The 21,387-nt window shown below is 42.7% G+C and overlaps 1 protein-coding gene across 1 annotated transcript in view; it reads left to right on the top strand.

Annotated features, from left to right (window-relative positions):
* Window positions 1–21,387, top strand: part of TANC2 (tetratricopeptide repeat, ankyrin repeat and coiled-coil containing 2) — a 371,592-nt gene that overhangs the window by 341,186 nt on the left and 9,019 nt on the right. Inside the window, exons 19-26 of the mRNA XM_047081653.1 lie at window positions 2,165–2,258; window positions 8,701–8,834; window positions 10,027–10,150; window positions 14,333–14,508; window positions 14,824–14,956; window positions 16,379–16,470; window positions 18,481–18,627; window positions 21,111–21,211. Of these exons, the coding sequence (XP_046937609.1) occupies window positions 2,165–2,258; window positions 8,701–8,834; window positions 10,027–10,150; window positions 14,333–14,508; window positions 14,824–14,956; window positions 16,379–16,470; window positions 18,481–18,627; window positions 21,111–21,211 (1,001 nt within the window). The remainder of the gene's footprint in view (window positions 1–2,164; window positions 2,259–8,700; window positions 8,835–10,026; window positions 10,151–14,332; window positions 14,509–14,823; window positions 14,957–16,378; window positions 16,471–18,480; window positions 18,628–21,110; window positions 21,212–21,387) is intronic.

Below are 21,387 nucleotides of genomic sequence, written 5' to 3'. Positions count from 1 at the left end.
ATTACCAGCCTAATTAGTATGAATTAGCTTTTTGGTCACTGCTTTGAGGAATAGGAAATTGAACTCCATGAAGCACTTGAATTCTCAAATACCAGCATATGCAGAATTATGAATATAGCACTTGAGAGTTGGAAAGTACTTTGGAAATCGGCCAGTCTAATTCCTCCCCATCTTGCCACTCTGATATAACAGACAGTGACACTGGGCTCCTCAGGATTATTTACTGACCTGCATTCACATGGGGAGGCGGTTTGGAAAGGGAAGAGCACAACATTTGGAATCTCAGAAGGACCAGGTTTGAGTCCCAGTTTGCTACTCATTCTCTCTGGACCTTGGGTAATTTACCTAATCTCTTAGAACTTTAGTTTCCCATCAGGAAAATGGGTCTAATAAATACTTCTTTTTACAAAGCTGGTACGAAAGGTGCTTTTGAAAACTGTTAAACACTATACAAACTGTATTTTTGCTAATTTATTTATTACTGATAGTAATAATATAGTGGCAAATATATGCAATTGATACTTGCCAGAAAATGTTTAACATCTAGCTCCAAGATCCAAGAGGGTAGTGTAGTGGAGCAGAAGTGTGTGTGTGTGTGTGTGTGTGTGTGTGTGTACGTACGTACGTACTTAAAATTAGTGTAAATTTTACAGCTATGAAGAACACATAGCACACAGTCTACAAATAATGAAATATACAATACTTTTAATGAAATGCTCGATTTTTGTGAAATTCATATCTTAAGTCAACCTGTGGTTGCATCTCAGCAATCATTTACAAATGGAGCTACACTCCAATTTTCTCTTTTCCCAATAATTTTATTGTCATTAAATCTGATATGTGATCTATGTTATAAACTACTACTTACCCTCATACCAATTATATTAATTAAACTGGAACCTCTTGGAGCTTTAGCAGTAAATCAACTCTTGATGTGAAATGTCTGCCAGTTTCCAAGGTGTAAATTCTCCCACCGCAGCTGATGTAGAGTGACCCATGTGACAGCCCTGAGCACAGGGTTGTGAAGAGATGCACAGAGGCACAGCACACCACTGTGTGCTGTCTCCACCAGACAGACATGATCAGGAGTACAGACAATGCACAATGTAGTTAAATAATTAAGAAGTCATGAAATTTTGTATTTTTAACCTTTGTTTTTAATATAATGTAGTTGGTTGTTACCTAACTTTAAACAAACACCTTCATTCAGCAACCAGCTTACAAAACTGGCAATGCAATGCTCGGCTGTCACGGGCCAGTAACTGTTGTCTCACGGGGCATAGGCTGCTGCAGTGACACAGCTACCCTGCCACTGACCTGATGTGCCACCGAAGGGATATTAAGCAAAACTGGAATATTTAATATCAGTGGGTTTGTGAGCTCTCTCTACAGACAGATCCCTGGAAACAGCTGTCACTTTTGCTTTCATGTCAGTAGTCATTCTCCCTTTGCTGTCCCCACAGCTGTCTTGGTATTTCTGAGAGGAAAAAAATCATCACTGCTGTACTCTGATGAAATACAGCCCTAGATTTTCTCCATATTTGCTTTCTGGTTTTTATTGATTGATTAGTATTTTCTCTTTATTTATTGGTATTTTTATTGGGAGAATGAGGGCTTGCTTCTTCAACTTAAATACAAGGAATAAAAAATGTTTTAAAAGCCACATGCTATGTAAGTGAATGGTGTTGAAGAGAAACATAGAAACCGTACCCAATAGGGGCACCTGGGTGGCTCAGTCAGTTGGGCGTCTGACTTCGGCTCAGGTCATGATTCACAACTCGTGAGTTCGAGCCCCGCGTTGGGCTCTGTGCTGACAACTCAGAGCATAGAGCCTGCTTTGGATTTTCTGTCTCCCTTTCTCTCTCTCTCTCTCTCTCTCTCTCTCTCTCTCTCTCTGTCCCTTCCCCTCTCATGCTCTGTCTCTCTCTCTCAAAAATAAATAAACATTAACAATTTTTTTGGAAAAAAAAACCGTACCCAATAAAACAGATGCTCATCATGGAAGCTTTGGGTTTCTTGGCTGGGATAGTCAGTTCTGATTTCTTTCGTGTGCAAGAGATCTTGTCACCCTTGGGTCATCCAGGTATCTTTCAGACCTCACAGGCTAGAGCTGGTAGCATAGTTTCCCACCTGAAGTGTGAGCTGACACAACTTCTTGTTTCAGATTGTCTCCTACCTACTTGATCTTCCAGAAAAAGATGAAGAAGAAGTAGAGCGAGCGCAGATCAACAGCTTTGACAGTCTCTGGGGAGAGACAGGTACTTCTCATGGACATTACTGTCTTTTCTCATAAATGTGTTGTATTTGTGTGGGGACACGCTGCATCTCACACCCTGATTTTTCCTCTGGTATACCTTTGATAGTCTCCATCTCGATGGCTTTTGTACTGGAGATTGATTCAGCCAAAGTGAAAAGTCAAGCAATGGCCTTCTTCCTCTTTCCTTTGGATTCTCTATATCATTAGCACCGGAGTCTTCTTTCAACCAAAACTTTACCGTGTTCCTGTTGCCAAATATTTTTAAAAGACTAAAAATTTCCTTCCAGTGTGCCAAACCGGAGCAGAAAATAGTTGTGGCCTCTCTTTTATGTGATCCTTGCAGTAGTTACGTGTAAATGTTTCTCCCATCAAAATGGCTCCACCTGCAGTTGTAAACCGGGAGATTCAATCTGTATCCATACCTCCGGCTTAACCAAGTGTTATCAGGCGGAGTGGTATCTGACATGGTTACACTGCTACATTACAAGTACAGTTGCTCTCTGGATGCGAAATGAAGGGACCACCCTCTCAGGCACAGCCCATGGCAGTCCCTTCTGATCTGTAGCCAAGAGATTTCTATATTGCTTGGTACTTACCACATAAACAGAAGTTTCTTCTTTGTGGCCTTTGCAGGAAATGATTATTGTCTTTCCCCCAAGTCTAAACTGGAACATCTGGAGAAACATTAGTAACCTTTTATGTGTTTTTATGAGACCAGGGCAATGAAAGCTGTAGAGTCACCACAGATACGTATCATATTTGCCAGAGGTAGACCAATATTGAGATGGCCAATTTAGGGGGAATATTTTATTAAACAAGAAGGGTATGTGTTTTGGTTAGAGTCAGAATGTTACTAAAAATAAAGAAGGCACTTGAATTCATTTAAAATTTACAATGAGCTATCTATCAAATTGTCTTATTTCCATTGATGGCAAAAATCATAGGTAGGTTTCATGGCTTCTTTAACATCATGTAGAATGGTCCAGAGCTCAGGAATTTGTTTCTCAAACAATCCCTCCCTCTGTAAGAGCCAAAGGGAACAGATGCCAGGCAGCTGCAGCTTAAGAGCCCGTGACAGATTAAAGGAAACTGTGCAGCTGGAAACAGCTGCTGTCTCCGGGACTCTACCCTACGGAAAGCTAGAGGACAAACTGAGGAGAAGGAACTGACCAGGATGTCGGCAGTTCTGGAGTATGTATGTTGCAACAGAGCTGCAGAAGGGACGGACATGTTGGGACTTCCCGGTAGTTCGACCTTTCCCAGCACTGTGTTGCCAGGCCAGCCACGTGGAACCCCAGGGGAGGGCAAAAAAATAAATAAATAAATATGGCCTGATGGTGATAGGGGATAGGAATTGTAAGACTAGTAATCATAGTGATGAATATCAAGCATATTTTAGTGCTGTACTTGAAAGAATTTCTTAAAAATGTTCAAGAAGGGAGTGAACCAAGTGAAAGACTTTTATTGATAGGAGTTTCTTATTAGAATAAAACTGTGTGCCCTCAGGTCTTTTTAAATATCTCATCATTTTAAGGTGTGCAACAAAGTCTGCTACATTAATTTATTTAAATATGGACCATATCTCAAGATTGTAAAAAAAAAAAAAAAAAATCCAAGCTTCATGTCAATTTGCTTGTAATCGGAATTATGTTGTGTTTAACTTGATATTTATTGAGATAATTTAAGCATTATAAACATAAAATGCTTTTTAAATAGAGCTAGAATAAAATGCATTTGTAATATAACTTACAGATCTATAAACAGTTATTTGGCTCCAGAAAATTTTCTAGGAAATTATGTTCGCACTATGTAAAAATGTCCCTACACCTTCACTACTAATATTGAAGAGACTACGAGTTGCTTTTCGGTCTATAGTGATGGATTTACTAAATATACATACATGTTCCTTTCTACCTTGTAGCACATAGTCATTTACAGTTTATAATGACCCATCGAACTGTGATGTTTTATTTCTCCAATGGCAAAATCTTATATATGTCCCCTTTATATAGAGAATGAAGGTCTGTGACCTGCAGCCAGCTGGTTGGGTCTTGTACCTACATCCCTGGTCTGAACAACACAATTTTTACCTCAGGAAAATACAGTGGTTGTGATGTTCCCAACAATCTGTATGATTTACTATATCAATTCTAAGGCACCGCTAACTGCAAGAAACTATATAGCCATTATTTTTTGTGCTACTACAAAAAAAGAAACCCTCAGCCTATCAAATGCCACCATTCTTTATTATCACATCACTTGCGAAATTCACCCCAATTTTAGAGTTGTTAAAACGTGAAGGGAAAAAAAGCGCATCTTAGAATCAGTGAAATTTATCTTGGCATATAGTGAAATATTAACTGAGATATAATTTTTATATAGTGGGTTTTCTAAAAGCAGGTCAATAGAATATCCTAGTTGCCTTTGTCCTCCTTTTGCAGCCTCTTTATCCTTCCAAATAGTATCTGCCTACATCCACCCTTCACCATCTGGCTGGTCTCCTCCCATCCCACAGGGTTTCCATAGACTTCTTATGGAACAGTACAGAAGAAAAGCAGTTAAGGTGACAATATTGTTCACCACTCCCTCTTCTCCCTTGTCTTACGAGCATAGACCAAGACCAGCATTAAAAGCTTCTAGCAACTCTGGAGGGCCTGAACCATCCTATGACCCAAAAGAAGCAAGGGTTCACAAAATAAACAAGATGCCCATAACTCATGCCCTTATCATCCTCGCCTGCCTTATTGCAACTGCCTCCTAGCTGATCTTGTCACCCTTTCCTGATTCATCTCCCTTGTGACTTCAGCCAAAGTGATCTTTGTGGGCCACAATCTGTTTATGTCACTTTCTTGCTTACCACCCTTTACTGACCACCTGAACCATTAATGAAGTGATTTAGCATATTCTTAAGAAGACCAGTCATGATCTCTAGCCTCATCTATTGCCTGGCTTCTCTAGTAACTCCAGTAACAATAAACATGTTGTTTCCCACATCAGTGCGAACTTCCTATGTGCTCTCCCTGTGCCTAGCATGCCTCGCCTTGTCTTTGCATGCCTGTAAGTCTTCTATTTCTCTTTCAGCATTTAGCTCAGATTAACATCTCTTCCTAAAGATCACAGACACTTCTTTCTCTGCATTACCTCCAAAAACGTATACACTGGATAGTAGTGTATTTTTTATCTGTCTGTTATCCTTACTCAACCTTGAGTTCCTTGAGAGCAGAGACAGTCAGTGTCTGACAAATAGCTCAATAAATGTTTAATTAATGTTGTTTTGGATACCAGTGATCAGTTTATGTCTCCCCAACCACCTCCCTCTCATTGGCCGTGCACGACCCGTCTGTGTTATGTTCTTTCATGGTTGAAAATAGATAAACAGAAGAGCCATTTGCTTTGCTGCATTCTGCTTAGTGTCACCATCCCATCCAAGCAGACTTTGGCTATTTTCCCAACTCTGAGTTGCATCCTGTCTGCCTCGTTAGACTCCTTAGATGTTTCACTTTGAAAAAAAGACCATTTATGTCAGATAATCTCATCAGATGCTGACAGGCTACGGAACGAATTCTGTTACTGGTCTTTTAGGAAGAGATTTGGCTCCAAACTGCTGTTTGCTCTAAGAATCAGTTTGTTGTTTTATAGAACTGGCTTTACCTTAATCTTCTTTCTTTCAAAAAGTTTTAACAGTTTCTGATAAGACTTCTATAAAATCCAGCCAGAGCAGTTTTTTGCTCTTGGATTTTGAAAAATACAGATCCCATTTTACATAGTTGTGTTGTTCTGAGATGAAATTGGCCAGCTGTGTTAATGGCCATGTCCAGCTATCAGCTGGAGATTCCTGCCAAATTACATCATAACCTAAGCAACAGAGATGATACAACAAAGAAAAAAGCCAAATGGAACATTCCTTCTCATATAAATGTGTTATCCAATGAGTTGAAATGGGCCAGCCAGAGCAGTCTAACTCCAGGTTAGAGTGAACAATATAAATTTTAGCTTTCAAGATGGGCACTGGTTGTACATTCTCAACAGTGTTCTATAAACTGGCATCATGGGTGAAAGGCTTGATTCTGAAATACTGTCTATATTTTCTCCAGCAGGCTATAAATTCTTCCGTGAAAAAGAATGTATTTACCCTCCCCCACCATACCCAGGGAATTAAAAGGGAGGTTTGCTGCAGCCCTATCACCTCATAGCTACTTTAAATGGAATCAGAAAGTAAGAGTTAGAAAATTTCCCAATCATTTATTTTATGTACCAACAAGATGATTCTTAAGATTCCTAACAAGTGTCTACCCCAGTCAAGTTCTTTTTTTTCCAGCTTTATGGAGATATAATTTTCACATAACATGTGTAAACTTAAAGGTGTACAACATGATTTCCAGTCAAGTTCTTAAACCACTCTTATTTTCTCACCCAAGAATTACAGTGTTGTTGTTGTTGTTGTTGTTGTTGTTTTTCCTGAACTGTTAGATATATGAACTTGGCAAAGAGGGAAGATCACCTTGATGTAAGGAACAAGAGACAAAACTTCAAGTAAATAATCATACCCATTGATACCTATATTCACTCATTCAGGGCTTGGAAATGACCCTCATCTCAGATAAGCCACTACCCTCCTGTGAGGAATAGGACAGAAATGACAGTGTTAACAGTTCAAAAATAAAACTGAAAACACACATAAGACAAGGCATAGATACATCTAGTTTGACTGAATACATCTTCTAAAACTGTCACATTTTTCTTCATAAGCCCTTCTTATCCTTGAGGGAAGAAAAGATTACTTGAAGTTAATCTTAGTGGAAACTACAGGTAGTTAGTTTGGCTTCGCAGATGAGTTAACTGTGGATGAATTTGACCAAGCCCAAAGACAAAAATGCCACAGATTGCCTTCAATGAAAAAAATTTCAAGTGACCATTTGATTTGAATTTCTGTTGCTTCCCTGATTAGATACCAACATTTGCAAACTGAAATATTATCTGCACTTACCAAATATTGTCTCTTTCTGACTTGTCTTTGGAGTTAGGTAGCCATAATAAAGGAAGGACTTGCTGATCACCACATCAGTTTTCCAAGTCAATTTGGGAAAAATTTCTCTATCCGCATTCTTTTTAAAACACTGAACCTATGCATTTGAGACCCCATGGTGAAATGAAAAATTTATATTTGTTCAAGGATGGATTTAGTAGGGCACCTGGGTGGCTCAGTCGGTTGAATGTCCGACTTTGACTCAGGTCATGATCTTGCAGTTCACAAGCTTGAGCCCCATATCAGGCTCTGCTGTCAGTGCACAGCCCTCTTTGGATCCTCTGTCCCCTTCTCTCTGTCTTGTGCTCTCTCTCTTTCTAAAAAAAATAAACGTTAAAAAAATATATATTAAAAAAATTATGGACTTAGTAGAAAGTATATCTTCAAATCCTTCTTGCAACTATTGAAACCGTACTCAGAGAATGAAATCGGCACCCATGGACTCTCTACTCTGTCAAAGATCATGAACGATGGACAGCAGCCCAGAAATAAGAATGTTAAGTTTCTTTCTGTGTCCCTTATAGTTGCTGTAGCTATTTTTTTTTGATCTGTGATTCCATTATTTTGTCTTCAGAAGAACCTTTGTTATACCTCTTCTCTCATCTTTAAGACTATTACCTTGAACAGTTCTGACCCTCATATGAAAATAGTTGCAAATGTACTAGAAACTTCTGTCTCAGCTAATGAAGAAAAAAGAAAATGAAAACTGGCCCAAGCCCCTGTGACGTGCAGATCCTGACTTTAGTTCTTTAGGTTTAAGGGTCCAGGAGTAGAGGTTGGCCAGAAGTGGTTCCTGACTAATTCTAAAATAGACCTTACTCTGCAAAGGCCCTTCTGTCTGCATCCCACCCAGGCATAGATAGACCCGTGAAAGGTTTGTAGTGAAGAGGTACCAAAAAAGAGGGAGGTCGAAAGCAGGGATGACAGGCTAGGTAGGAAAAATGAAACCAAGTAAGTTTAATCATAAGTTTATTATTACAGTTGTCTCCATATATTGTGAGCCCATTTAAATGTGATTTTATTGATGATTTTTCTTTAAGAGTTTCTTTCGTGGAAGGGTGCCTGGGTGGCTCAGTTGGTTAAGCATCCAACTTTGGCTCAGGACATGATTTCAGGGTTCCTGGGTTTGAGCCCCACGTTGGGCTCTGTGCTGACAGCTCAGAGCCTGGAGCCTGCTTCAGATTCTGTGTCTCCTTCTTTCTCTGCCCTTTCCCTACTTGCACTCTGTCTCTCTCTGCCTCTCAAAAACAAATAAATGTTAAAAATTTTTCCTTCATGGTAAAAGTGGCTAATATCATTATTCTTGGAGGTAAAGTAGCAGTTACATTAATCAAACACAGATATACTTCTGTGCTTAACATAGAGGGCTAGAGAGGACAAGCCCCACCTGTTCTCAGTCTGTGTTCTCTGCCCTTAGCACTGACAGCTGCAGCTGGAAGGGGAAAACTGGAGGTATGTCGTCTGCTCTTGGAACAGGGGGCAGCAGTGGCCCAGCCAAACCGCCGAGGGGCAGTGCCCCTATTCAGCACTGTCCGCCAAGGCCATTGGCAGGTAAGCAGGGCAGCTACTTCCAATCCCTCACGTAGGGGTGAGTTCTAGACAGGGCCTTCTGAGGCAGAGAGCAAAAAAATCACAAAGTTTGGGTTACTCAGCCATCATCAGGTTTGACGACTTGGGCCTTTGTTATTAATATTCTGGTTAACTGAGAATATGTCAGAAAGTTAACATTCAGAATCATCATCATTAAAAAAAAAAAATCATCAAAAAAATTTTAAGAAAGCAGGGGGCGGGGGGCACCTAGGTGGCTCAATCGGTTAAGCATCCAACTTCGGCTCATGATTTCACAGTTGGTGGGTTTGAGCCCCGCATCAGGCGCTATGCTGACAGCTCAGAGCCTGGAGCCTGCTTCCAGTTCTGTGTCTCTCAATCTCTCTGCCCCTTCCCGGCTTGTGCTTTCTTTCTCTCAAAAATAAATAAATGTTTAAAAAAATTTTTTTAGACACCATGATCTATAGTGTATAGAAGGACTAGCTACTTTTGGCCTGGTCACGGAGTGACTCCTTCTCATACCTCACAGTATCCACAGGTTCTCTGGAAGGTTTATACCCCAACAGACCCCTGCTAGCTTGCTTGCAGGTATCTCAGGCTTGCCAAAAGAAAATGTGGTGTATGTAAGTTCTAGCTATGCAGTCTTTCCAGATGTTTGAATTCCAGATAAATGCTAATTTATACACTTAGGATGGAAAAGAAACCATATTGGTATTAATCTTTGGAAGTATTTGTGTAGAAAAAAAGGCTCTAGAAGCCAAACAGTATTAAAGAGTTATCAAGGACACTTTATTCTATTCCCTTCAGTCGTAAGTATTCACTGCAGGTAGGCTTACAACCCCTACGGATCAATAAAATGGCACTGGCATAAGTAGTGACTTATGTTGGAGCTCCCATTATGAGAGCATCTTTGTCTACGTGTTGGCCTTTTTTATCTTAAATTCTCTTTTACTCAGGGGCTGAGTCAGAAATACACAGTTGAATTTTCATGTGGCTATCCTTTAAAGAGTCAGACATCAAATCACGTGGTACTAGCACTGTGCAGACACTAGAGGGAGTTCTTGCAGCAGAAAGTTACAGCAGAGGTGACTCACCTGTACAGCAGGACGAGATTCCACAGTGTAGGCAACAACATGCATGTGTCTGCCCAGCAGCTCTTCCTGGATAATTTGTCCCTGTTTCTCTGCATTTGCAGATTGTTGATCTTTTACTCACCCACGGAGCTGATGTCAACATGGCAGACAAGCAGGGTCGTACCCCGCTGATGATGGCTGCCTCTGAAGGCCATCTAGGAACTGTGGACTTTCTACTTGCACAAGGTCAGTCCTGGGATCCCAGAGCTGGGGATGGTCAGTGCCTATAGTAACCCAAGGAATTCATGATTTCCAGTGATGGAGTCTAAGAGATGTTAAGGATAGATACTATTCATCTAGTTGGTTAAAATATGAAGGTCTGTCTCCTTTCCTCTTGGATACAGTGGGACCCTTTCACTCTGATAGTCTTTGTTTCTTTATAGCTTGAGGGATTTTTGGTATTCTAATCAAACTAACATATTCTAAATTCTTTAACTCAAATCTGTAATCTTCAAACTTTGATTTTTTTAATATACACTCAGCAAATGTTCATCTTCCAAAGACTGCAGTTTTTCTTTATCAGTTATCTTGTAGGCCTGCACAACTAATACTTTTCTTGTATCCAGAGGAGGCAGACAGAGATTAAGACGGTTGCTGACAGTGGGACCCTATATGAGAAATCCGGATATTATTATTTTCCTGTTGTAATAAACTCCTTTGACATTAACCAACATTCATATACTCCTGGTGAATGGGAAATAATAAAGCAGATTGTAGTCACACCACCTTCAAAAACGTTTCAGGCTCCTTTTGATTGCTCTGACCTCAATCACCTGTACAAAACAGAGGTGCGTGATGGTGGACTTGTATCGTGGGAAAGTTGCACGTGACTCTACAGTACCATCTAGTGGAGTTTGAGCATTTACATGAAGCAGAAGGTAGTAGACTGTGAGGAGCCTAATGATTCCATTCCAGATAGCCTTCCCTCTAAGCAAACTGGACCTAAACATCGATAATTACATCTCTGGGCATGCACACTTCAGGGAAACCAGCCCCCTGAAGAATCACACCCAGGCCAGCACAACAGCAGGTAGTTGAGTTAGGAAGAAAACAAGGTTTCTTCTAAGATTTCAAACTAAAACTCAGCCAAAGATTTATTGGGTCTTTAGCTATATCCTCCAAAGATTTGTTTGTTTCCACAGCCTCAGAGTCATAACACTGGGTCTGAACCAGAGAACTGCTCTTCCAGTGTGCAAAGTGGTTCTTGCTTCCCCAATACAAGCCAACAAACAAGTCTGGTTTCATGATATCTATCCTCACTTCTGCCAAGAGGGGGTTGGGGGAGAAAAAGGGGCGTACCTAGATTCTCAGGATAAGATGTGGCATGAGTAAATGTCCCAGAACAACCCAAGTCTGCTGGAAAAGGCAGGACCTCTTCAGCCACTGATAACCTTCAGATCACTGCACAGTGTCTGTCACATGCCAATAGAAGCTTATCAGACACAGATTCCAGAGATTTGTTCTCCCTTACCATTGCAGACATGCTGGTCTTTGTACTACTGACCTTCCTCAACTTATGATGGGGTTACGTCCTGATAAACTCAAGTTTAAAATATCTTGTTGAAAATATCTTAAGTCCAGAATGCATTTAATACATCTAACCTACAGAACATAATAGCATAGCCTTGCCAACCTAAAACGTGTTCAGAACACTTATATCAGCCTTCAGTTGAGCAAAATCATCTAACACAAAGCCTACTGTATAATAGTGTTGAATATCTTGTATAGCTTATTGAATACTGTACTGAACGCGAAAAACAATGGCTGTGTGGGCTCAGAATGGTTAGAAGTGTATCCGCCGTTGACCCTCATGCTAGTGCAGCTGCTGGCGAGCCGCGGCTCACGGATATTAGCCAGCATCACAAGAGAGCACCGTCCCCACACATCACTAGCCTGGGAAAAGGTCCAAATTCAAAATTCGCAGGATGGCTTCTACTAAATGCGAATCACTTTCACACCATCGTAAAGTTGAAAAATTGTAAGTCAAACCATCATAAGTCAGGGATCCACAGTATTTCATTTTTTCACACTTAATTCAGAGACTTCCACTAAAGCAACAAACCCTACAAACAGGTGTGTAGCCCACATTATTCGCAGAACACTATTCTAGTGATATGCCAGTGAGTGATTTTCTTTTAACACACTATAGTCTGTGCCCTCTAAGAGTCTGTAATCTGGGAAGGAAGGAATGGAACAAAAATACCTGAAAAGCCAAGAATCCTAAGAGCTCTCATAAAGGTATTTCAGTTAGGAAAGGGCAGACCTTGAAAGGTGACTAGGAAAAATGTTTTGTTTTAGGGAGGGGATCGTAAATGAAAAGTTAGGGAGGAGAACCAACACACAACAGGTTTAAAGAAATATGCGAGTTGTCCAGTGAACTCATGACGGCTCTTGGGAAGTAAAATTGGAAACGTATGTGGAAAGAAACTGAAAAGGAACAGATTAAAAGAGGTTTTGGCTTAATTCTGAAGGCAATGGGGAGCCTTTCAAGGTTTTTTAAAAGAGAATTGATGCCAGAGTTGTGCTTTAAAAAAAATCACTCTGGCAGTAGTGTGAATAGTAGATTTGATGGAGAAATTAGAGTGGACCAGGGGATCAATTAGGAAGCATTGTAATAGAATAGATGAGAAGTAATGAGGCGCTAATCCAGGTGCAGTAGCTGTGAGAATAGAACAGAAAGGCCAAATGCAAAAAATGATTTGGGATATAAAGAGCAATTACATGTAGGAAGGATAGTTGAGTTGAAGCTAACTCCAGAATGTTAAAATGGATGTTTGGAAGAGGTGTGATTCCATGAACTGCAAACGAAAGAAAAGAAAGAAGAGGAAGATTACATATTGAATTTTGGATGTAAATTGAATATAGGGGTTTATTTCATGTATATCTCCAATTTCTTAAATTCCAGCTTTCCTCTTCTATGGAAGGTCAGCTTATCTGTAACATACATCTAGAACGTTCTTATCCTGCTTCTTCCACCAATGGAGGCTCTGTCCAGGGAATTTATAGATGTTGCATCTGAGAAAACTCCTTAGGTTCTGTCCCACATTCAAATCCATTCTGTGTTAGAGTCAATGTTTTAATTGCAATATATGACAAGATAACCCTATACATAAAGGGCTGTCATAAGGGCTACAGGTATGGTACCTTCTAGCCCTTCATCCTGCTGTGGAAAGCCACAGAGTCTGGTTGCCTGACCTCTAGGGATACAAAGGTGATAGGGCGGGTAACTGCCAAGTAGACCCTGAGCCCAGCTGTGGCGCATCTCACATCTGAATCCTGTCCAGCTGAGGAGGCAGCCTGGAAAGTATTCTGTATGCAGTAAGCTGATCCTAATTTAGTTAGTATAACATGGCAACTGTGTGAAAAGAATTGTCTTAGGTACTCTTCACAACTAGCCAGGAAATGACAGGCTCTTTGCCATCCAAGAGTTTACAGTCTAGTCTAAGAATCAAATGTATATTGAATTTTAGACTAATTACAAAACAGTGTATCAAGTGTGCTTGATCCTTAGAGATGAAAATACAAATGTTGAAGAGAAACAGATGTAGAATACCAAAGAGGCTAAGAGAGTGGGGATGGGATCACTGCAGGCTGACAAGTTTAATTAAACTCTGAATTTCCTTGTGGTCTGGGCTCAGGCTCTTCCCGTGAGTTCATTTTCCCCACATTCTAGGGAGGGAGAAAGTGGCCTGGTACTATCACCAATAATAAACATGTACTGAGCTCCTCCTGTTTTACAAGATTCTCTCTAGGAGTTTATACTACTACAAATGGAAGACTTTTGCTGAGTTCTGAAAACATTCATCGAGAATTTATTACATGCAAGTAGGATACGTAAAAAAGATTAATAACGGAATAAGGTGACATATGTTATGCAGATTCAAGATGAGGTAACAGTGATCAGAAGCTTCCTGGAAATAGGGGGATTTTGAAGTGGTTGCTAGAGAATGGGTAGAAGTGAGGCAGGTCATGGGGAAGGAAAAGATTCCCCATGAGAAAGCAAACATGACCAAAAGTGAGGATACAGAATATTATGGGAGAGTCTAGAGGCAGTGAGCACATCCATTCGGCCCAAGTAGAGGATTCTCCCAGGGGTGTAATGTAACGAAACTTAAGCATAGAGAGGAAGTTTGGGGGTAGATTGTGGAAGACCTGGAATACCCAGTAAAAACAACTGGGCTCTCTTCTACTGAAAGCTTGTAGGATCATTTTTTTTTTTTTAACAGTTTTATTGAAAGACCACTCACATACCAGAAACAAAGCTGTGCGCTGGCAGAGCATACACCTTAAGTACCAGCTTTCCCTCCTGCTCTGAATTTTCATGTTTTTTGGGTTTCCTCAGGCTTGTGTTAATACTTACTCTTGTAGGTGCCTCCATTGCTCTCATGGACAAAGAAGGGCTGACAGCCCTCAGCTGGGCTTGTTTGAAGGGTCATCTCTCAGTAGTACGTTCTCTGGTGGATAATGGAGCCGCTACGGACCATGCTGACAAGAATGGCCGCACCCCATTGGATCTGGCAGCTTTCTATGGTGATGCCGAGGTGGTGAGTGCCTTTAAACAAGCCTCTGGGTCATAGGGATCTTAGGGAAGGTTCTCCGTCCATAATGTTATCTAGGGTTAAGGGTAGAATAACATGTAGATGGTTCCTGATAGAAGGTTCTCAAATCCCTACTTGCTAGAGGACAGGAATATTCAAAACACCACTAAAGACGAAGAATACAGGAATGGCCTGTAAATACCATGGTCCCAGCCTGGTTTAGACCTGTGGTTGAATAAAGTCCAGGCAGCAGCCAGACTCAGTGGGGCAGCGCTGAGCCCTTGCACTTGTGTTAACTGTTCTCCTTGATCCATGTCCTAGGTCCAGTTCCTGGTGGATCACGGGGCCATGATCGAGCATGTTGACTATAGCGGAATGCGCCCTTTGGATAGGGCTGTGGGGTGCCGGAACACTTCTGTTGTTGTCACTCTTCTGAAGAAAGGAGCCAAGATAGGTAGGAGAAAGGAATAAGGTGCTGACCATCTGTGCCCAGGGGCCAGACTGGTCCAGTGGTCTGGCCGCCCTGGGTGTTTGGTGTGAGTGTGTGTAGTTTCCCCTCTGCCCTGGCCCAGTTATTGTCCAAGTGAACAGAAAGGCTCTTGGCCCAGAGCAAGCACCATCTGAGCCATGGTCTACACTACTCTGTGTCCAGAATCACATGGTTATCTGCCATGCCCCACGTAGCCTTGACCGGGAGGCTACTCTAACCTTAAGCACATCTTAGTGCTAATGCCTCTGTGCCAGCCCCGCCCTGTGAGCATCCTTGATCCCTGCGCTGCCCTGAGCCTCTGCTTTCCCTTGCTCTGTATGTGCTTCCGACTCTGCAGTCCCTGCTGCTGCTGTCCCACCTGCTCCCCCATCCCACAGACCTGTAGGCAAGGGTTGGCTGATATGCTGGCTTTTTTGCTGCCTGCCTCTCACTGCTGCTTTTTCCTTCTTTTTTTTTTTTTTTTCACCTTCATCCATTTTTTTTTCCTCTCCTACAACTTTTTGTTTTCTCCTTTCTTTGAAGGTTGTCAGACGTTACCGAGTCGCCCACGAGGTATATTTCACCGCTGTCAGCATCAGGCGTGGTCTGATGGCTTGGTCAGCTTTGCCTTCTCCTCTTTGATTTAGCCTGCATGAGTTCCCTACACCTCTAATCTTTTAATTTACTTCACCTTAAAAGAAGATTTTTTTTAATGACTGTTGTAGAGAATAACTTGAACTTTTGATAACTAACCCTGAAAAGCTTAGTTGGTAAATAATTCAGGTGTCTATAAACTAATCAATTTAACCTCTTCTTTCTCTTTGTGGGTAAAGTCGTCCTCAGTAATGTTGGCTTGTTTCACATCTTTTGACATTCAAATTGTACTCCTGCTTCAGAGTAAATCCCAGGGAGGCCTATTTGATACTTACAAATTAAGGGAGCCTTTAGAATCTTTAATGGTTCCCCTTCTGCAAAGTACAGATTTTTAAATTAAGAGACTAAACAGCTAGGGATTTTGAGTCCCAGGTTCTAAAATAAGTTGCCCTTTTTGGATTTTTTAAATCTTGTGGTGACATTTAATGCAAACTCTTTCTCCCAATTACCTTATTTAAAATAACTCCAGACTTAGCCATGGCCTGCCCAAATACAACACACAGGCTTTGCTGCCCTCCTGTGGTGCAGGCTCAGACAGTTCAGATATTCTTATTTTAAGGTGAATACAAATCCAACGCAGCTTCTTGGCAGTGGGAGTCCCTAAGATACTCCCAGGTCTGAAAGATGAGGAAATTGTTGTGGAGCAAGTTGTTCTCTCAGCAGAAATTCCCCCAGGATGTTTTTTTCACCTAGCTTCCTACCACCCTTACATTGTCTGAGTTTTTTACCCATCATGCATCCTGTACACTACAGGTCCAGCCACATGGGCGATGGCCACCTCCAAACCAGACATCATGATCATCCTGTTGAGCAAGCTGATGGAAGAGGGGGACATGTTTTATAAGGTGAGAGGAGGAAGGAACAAAGTTTCCTCAAAGCAGCCACTGACTGTTTTCTATATGTAGAATCTACTAAAGTCTTGACACTCTCATCCTTGTCTCTAGAGGCAGACGGAGAATGCCATCCCTCAGTGATGGGCTCATAAGTTGAGGATCCTGAGTTTTAAATTTCCCAACAAGAGAGCAAAAGTAGCCTACATAAGCCTGCAGCTGATCAATTTAAACACCAAATTTTACCTAGTTACTAATAGGCAGTTACATAGATTCTGTATGGAATCTGCTGGAAACTCATGGGACAAGTCAAATTATGTAGTACAGATACATAGTACTGGAAAGAGGCATTGATCTTTGCTTTCATATTTAACACATACATTGGTTTTTAAAAGTCTGTAGTGATAAAACTGGTCAGCATCCCTGAATAAGATAAGGAAATCGAGACAAATAGCAATTATAAGATTTGCTTAAAGTCACTCACAATGACAACAAAAAAAGTATGGAGTCTTTTTGTACTCATAATTGAAGCTGAAGTCTCCATAGCCCTAACAGAGACCCACTCCTGTGGCCTCTAGGAAGTCCCATAAGGACATTACATGTCAGGGGCTGCCTGGCTGGCTCAGTCAGAAGAGCACATGACTCTTTATCTCGGGATTGTTAAGTTTGAGCCCCACGCTGTGGGTAGAGATTACTCAAGTATATAAAACTTAAGAAAAAAAAAATTACGTGTCATAGTTCTCTGGTTATGTTAAGATTAGCGGCATCTTCTTCTAAAGGTAAATACAAATCCAACCTGACTGAGATATCCCTGGGCCTGAAGATGGGGAATGATTATGTAGCACGTTATTTCCATGTCCCACCCATCCCTGTGTAAGAAGCGTACAGAGTTCCTGGGAGCAGGGTTGTATTTCCTGAGGACCCTTTGTGTGAAAGTCATGATAATCTAGGACTCTCAGGCTTCTATGAAACTTGAGTCCTGACCCAACCAGGATTTCACATGACTTCCAAGAAGGGTCTCATTACTCTAGGACTTTGGGATAGCACTGCTGTCAAGAATCTAAGCCCTGGTTAGAATATAATTTCTGATATTCTGAGACAAGGAGTCCTACCTCCTAATGAGGTTAGGCAAGCTACTGCTGTTCCCACCCAGAATTCTACCTTGGCCAACTCTAGATCTGTCCTTAATGAATGGTGCTGCAGAGAAAATCAAAAGGTCAGGATCCCTGGTGGAGTTGCAGCTGTACAGAAGGAATGGAGTAGATTAAGATCAGCTAAATGAATGGGAGATGCCTCGTGCATCATTCTGAGCTCAGCTGATAGATTTTCAGATACAAAATGTAAGAAAAGTGCAAGGTCCCTGTGACCAGATCCCTAGGCTGGGATTTACTTCATGGTGGAAAATCCCTCCTGCACAGATGGATCACACATTCTAAACTTCTCTTCTCTACTACCACCTTACCCCAAGCCTTTTTTAAAAACAGGGGGAAACTGACTGATACTATTTATTCACTGAGATTAGGGAAGCAACAGCTAGACTGTTTTAGCTCCCACCTCCTTGTAAGGAAGAGAATGACCTCTCCTAGGGGACTGGCAAGGTGGGACATCAAACAGGAAAAGAACTTTCCAGGCAGGCCAAAAGTAAAGAAGTAGTAATAACTCTGGAGTGGTTGAGACTAGGAAATGATGTGTGTCCCAGGGAGATCAGGTCAAGAAAAAGCTCCTTTGAAATGAGCAAGGTCCGTCTCTTGGGAATCCAGTTGGGAAGCTGGAGGTTCCAGGTGTTGGTTCTCTGGCTTAGGTCTTGGGTATCCCCTTCAACCTTGCCCTTTCTGCCAGGCGAGTTTCCTGTTGAAAAGACTGGGCCCTCTGCTCTCACCACCAGGGCCAGACCTACTCCCTAGGCTGGTGGTTGGGAGGGCTAACTTAGTACTTGGCTGCGGAGAGGAGGAAGGGAGTGGGGCCACACCTCCTCAGCTGCTCAGCAGACCAACTGTGTGTTTTGCCGTCTTGTACTCCCGTTAGAAAGGTAAAGTAAAGGAAGCTGCCCAGCGCTACCAGTACGCTCTGAAGAAATTCCCTAGAGAAGGGTTTGGTGAGGACTTGAAAACCTTCCGGGAACTAAAGGTGTCTCTCCTCCTCAACCTCTCTCGATGTCGCAGGAAAATGAACGTAAGTCCCTCTCCTCCCAGCTGCTTTCTACAGCCCTGGAAGTTGACAGCCCGTGTCACTCACTGGCTCTTACCAGGCCCCTGAAATCGTTCTCTGCCCCATTTGGAACTTGGTTGTCCTTCACAGAGCACTGACATTTGCAATTTGAAAGAAATCAAGTCTAAGTACAATCCGTATCTGAAACTATAAAAAAGTTAATGCTGTGGGCACTTTGGTAGCTTTCTGAATTTTTAGTTCCCACTGAAAGTGATTGGAATACCATCATCATTACCTCCTACCCCCAAGTCAGTTTTCTGGTCTTTGGGAAAATGTGAGAGCAGTGGTCACTAGAATTCCAGCTGCAATTAGATACGAATTTTAGTCACTCCCTTCCTTTCTCATAGACCCCTAGTCACTTAAGGCAGGACTGGAAAGAAGGCTCAGGACCATGGACTTCAAGGTTTATTTCAAAGGCTAGTCTTGAACTTTTCCCTCCTCTCCTCATCTTTTTACTCCAGCATGCCATGTCCATTCTTGTCAAAGAGGGAATCTTAGAACTCTTCCTGGTCCTCTGTTATCTCCCACGTAGTACTTGGTCCTTCTCACCTGCCACGCACATACCGTCTCTGATGCCCTCAGCCACTGCTCCTGTGACACACAGATGCTCCCAGGCCAAGAACCCTCTCTCAGAGACTGGGAGTAGCTGAGATCGTGTCAGGAATCTCTGACAACCCCCCGCCTGAGGTCTCACAGTTACTTCAGGAGCTAAAAACAATCCACGCCAAACAGGAATGCTGATACTTAGAGAGCTCAGCTGTGCAGAAGTGAGATTTCAGCTGCAGGGGCAGGGGGTCTGCTGGCATTTCCAGAGAGGGGGTCTGCTAGCAGTTGTGTACATGACCTTCACATCCTCCGTCTAAACCCTGGCAACGAGAAGAGCCTTGTAGACGCACGTGTCTCACAGGACACAGTTATGGCCCAAGGAGGCAGAGTTGCCCCAGGTGCTGAGGAGAGGGGGAACGCAGTAGCAGTTCCTGTGGGAAGAGGACGCCCCAGGGGAAGGCAGTGAGGCCCTTCTGTGAAACATAACCAGATCAGCAGTACCCAGGGTCCCCCGTGGCAGCATCCCATGAGAATGAGATGAATCTAGGAGCTGCCGTCAGCCTGCTGCCTTCTCTTTTGCCTGAACAAATAATCTGCTCCTTAGAAGCATTCCAAATCTTGCCAGAAATGGTGATTGTCCAAAAGAAAAGAAGGGTAAGGTTGGAAACAGAGTAGCAATAGGTGACTCCCATAAGATGGAATACTTCCCCTCTATAGAGCTCCACACTTGCTCAGAAACAGGTGACAGCCACCTCCCATGACCAACACTGAACCAAACACCTGAGGTCTGCGTCTCAGTCAGAGATGGCCCATCACTTTTTCTGGTTAATTTCTACCCATGCCCCAGGCCCTTGTTCCGCCTCAGGAACACGCATGTCACCAGAGGTTACTGTACTAAGGCTCTGACATTGAAAGAAGAGAAAGCACTCTGTCTTTAGCTTAGTATGGAAGGCTGCCTTTAAACGTACGGCTCTGTTACCCATGTGCCTGTTCCCAGGGTTCTCCTAGGAGGACACATGAGACCACACTCCTCAGGGACCCCACTCCTCAGATCACACCCTCAGGGACCTCAGGATCAAGAGATGAGGGGACAACACAGACCCCAGTCATAGCCATGGCCCTCTCTTATTTTAATTTTTTTGTTTTAAATGCATCTAAGTAGGGAACCAGTTCAGAGAAGGAGAGGCCAGAGAAGCCCCTGTGAAATAGAAAGGAAACTACCAGTTACCGAGCCTCCGCCATGTGCCGGAAACCGCATCGGGGGCTTTCCAATGCGTCATCCCACTTACTTGCACTTGCAGAGTAGACATGGGTGAGAACACACGGCACACCCTCTCAGGGGCTCCAGGGGGGACCAGAGGTCTGAACCCAAGTCTGTCTGGGGTGCCTACCCTATCTGGTCTCCATGGTCAGTGCGGTTCTCCTTTACGCAGACCTCATCCTGCTGGAGCTCACTCACCTGTCAGGAAGCCGAGGAATAGTGGGTGTGACAGGAAGCCGGGGGTAGGATGAGCGCCTGCGTGAGGTACATGGATGTGTTTGCCTCACACACACCGTGTAACAAGAGTCCCGGTTTCCAACTTCAGGAGCTTCACTGGGTTAACATCTGGCTTCTGGGCTAGAAAGAACTTCATTAGAACAGCAGAAAGAAGGCAAATTAAAAGTATCTTCATGCTTCCAGGCAGATAAATTCCCCGGGAGCTGTTGCAGGGCCACACAGGGCAAAGGTGAAGGAACTCCCAGTCTGGGCCACGTGGCTAGAGCCGTGCCAGGCATGTCGAGAATCCCAGGTGTTCCATCCATAAATGTCAAACAAATGTACCTGTAATCTGTTTTATTCCCAAATTGTCTATTTTTCATATCTCTTCAATGACTCATTTGCACACCTATTGTAATGACAGGATTTTGGAATGGCGGAGGAATTTGCTACTAAGGCCTTGGAGCTGAAACCGAAATCTTATGAAGCTTACTATGCGAGAGCAAGGGCCAAACGCAGCAGCAGGTGAGGAGAGAGAGAGAGAGGGTGAAAAGCAAGAGATCTCTGTTCCGAAAATCCGGCCAAAGCCATGTAGGCCGTCCTGGGACCTATGTACCCAAATGTGTCTATCCCTGAGGACTTTTAGGGCCAAGCTTTGGGGATGGCTCCCATAGCGCAGAGTTCCGCTTAAGACTGGCGTG

Source organism: Lynx rufus, unplaced genomic scaffold (genome assembly GCF_022079265.1).
Source record: "Lynx rufus isolate CCGP_SWC_20201006 ecotype Redwood Valley unplaced genomic scaffold, mLynRuf1.p SCAF_18, whole genome shotgun sequence".
NCBI classification, from domain to species: Eukaryota; Metazoa; Chordata; class Mammalia; order Carnivora; family Felidae; genus Lynx; species Lynx rufus.
Note: the sequence above shows the minus strand (reverse complement) of the source record. Positions and strands in the feature narration are given on the sequence as shown.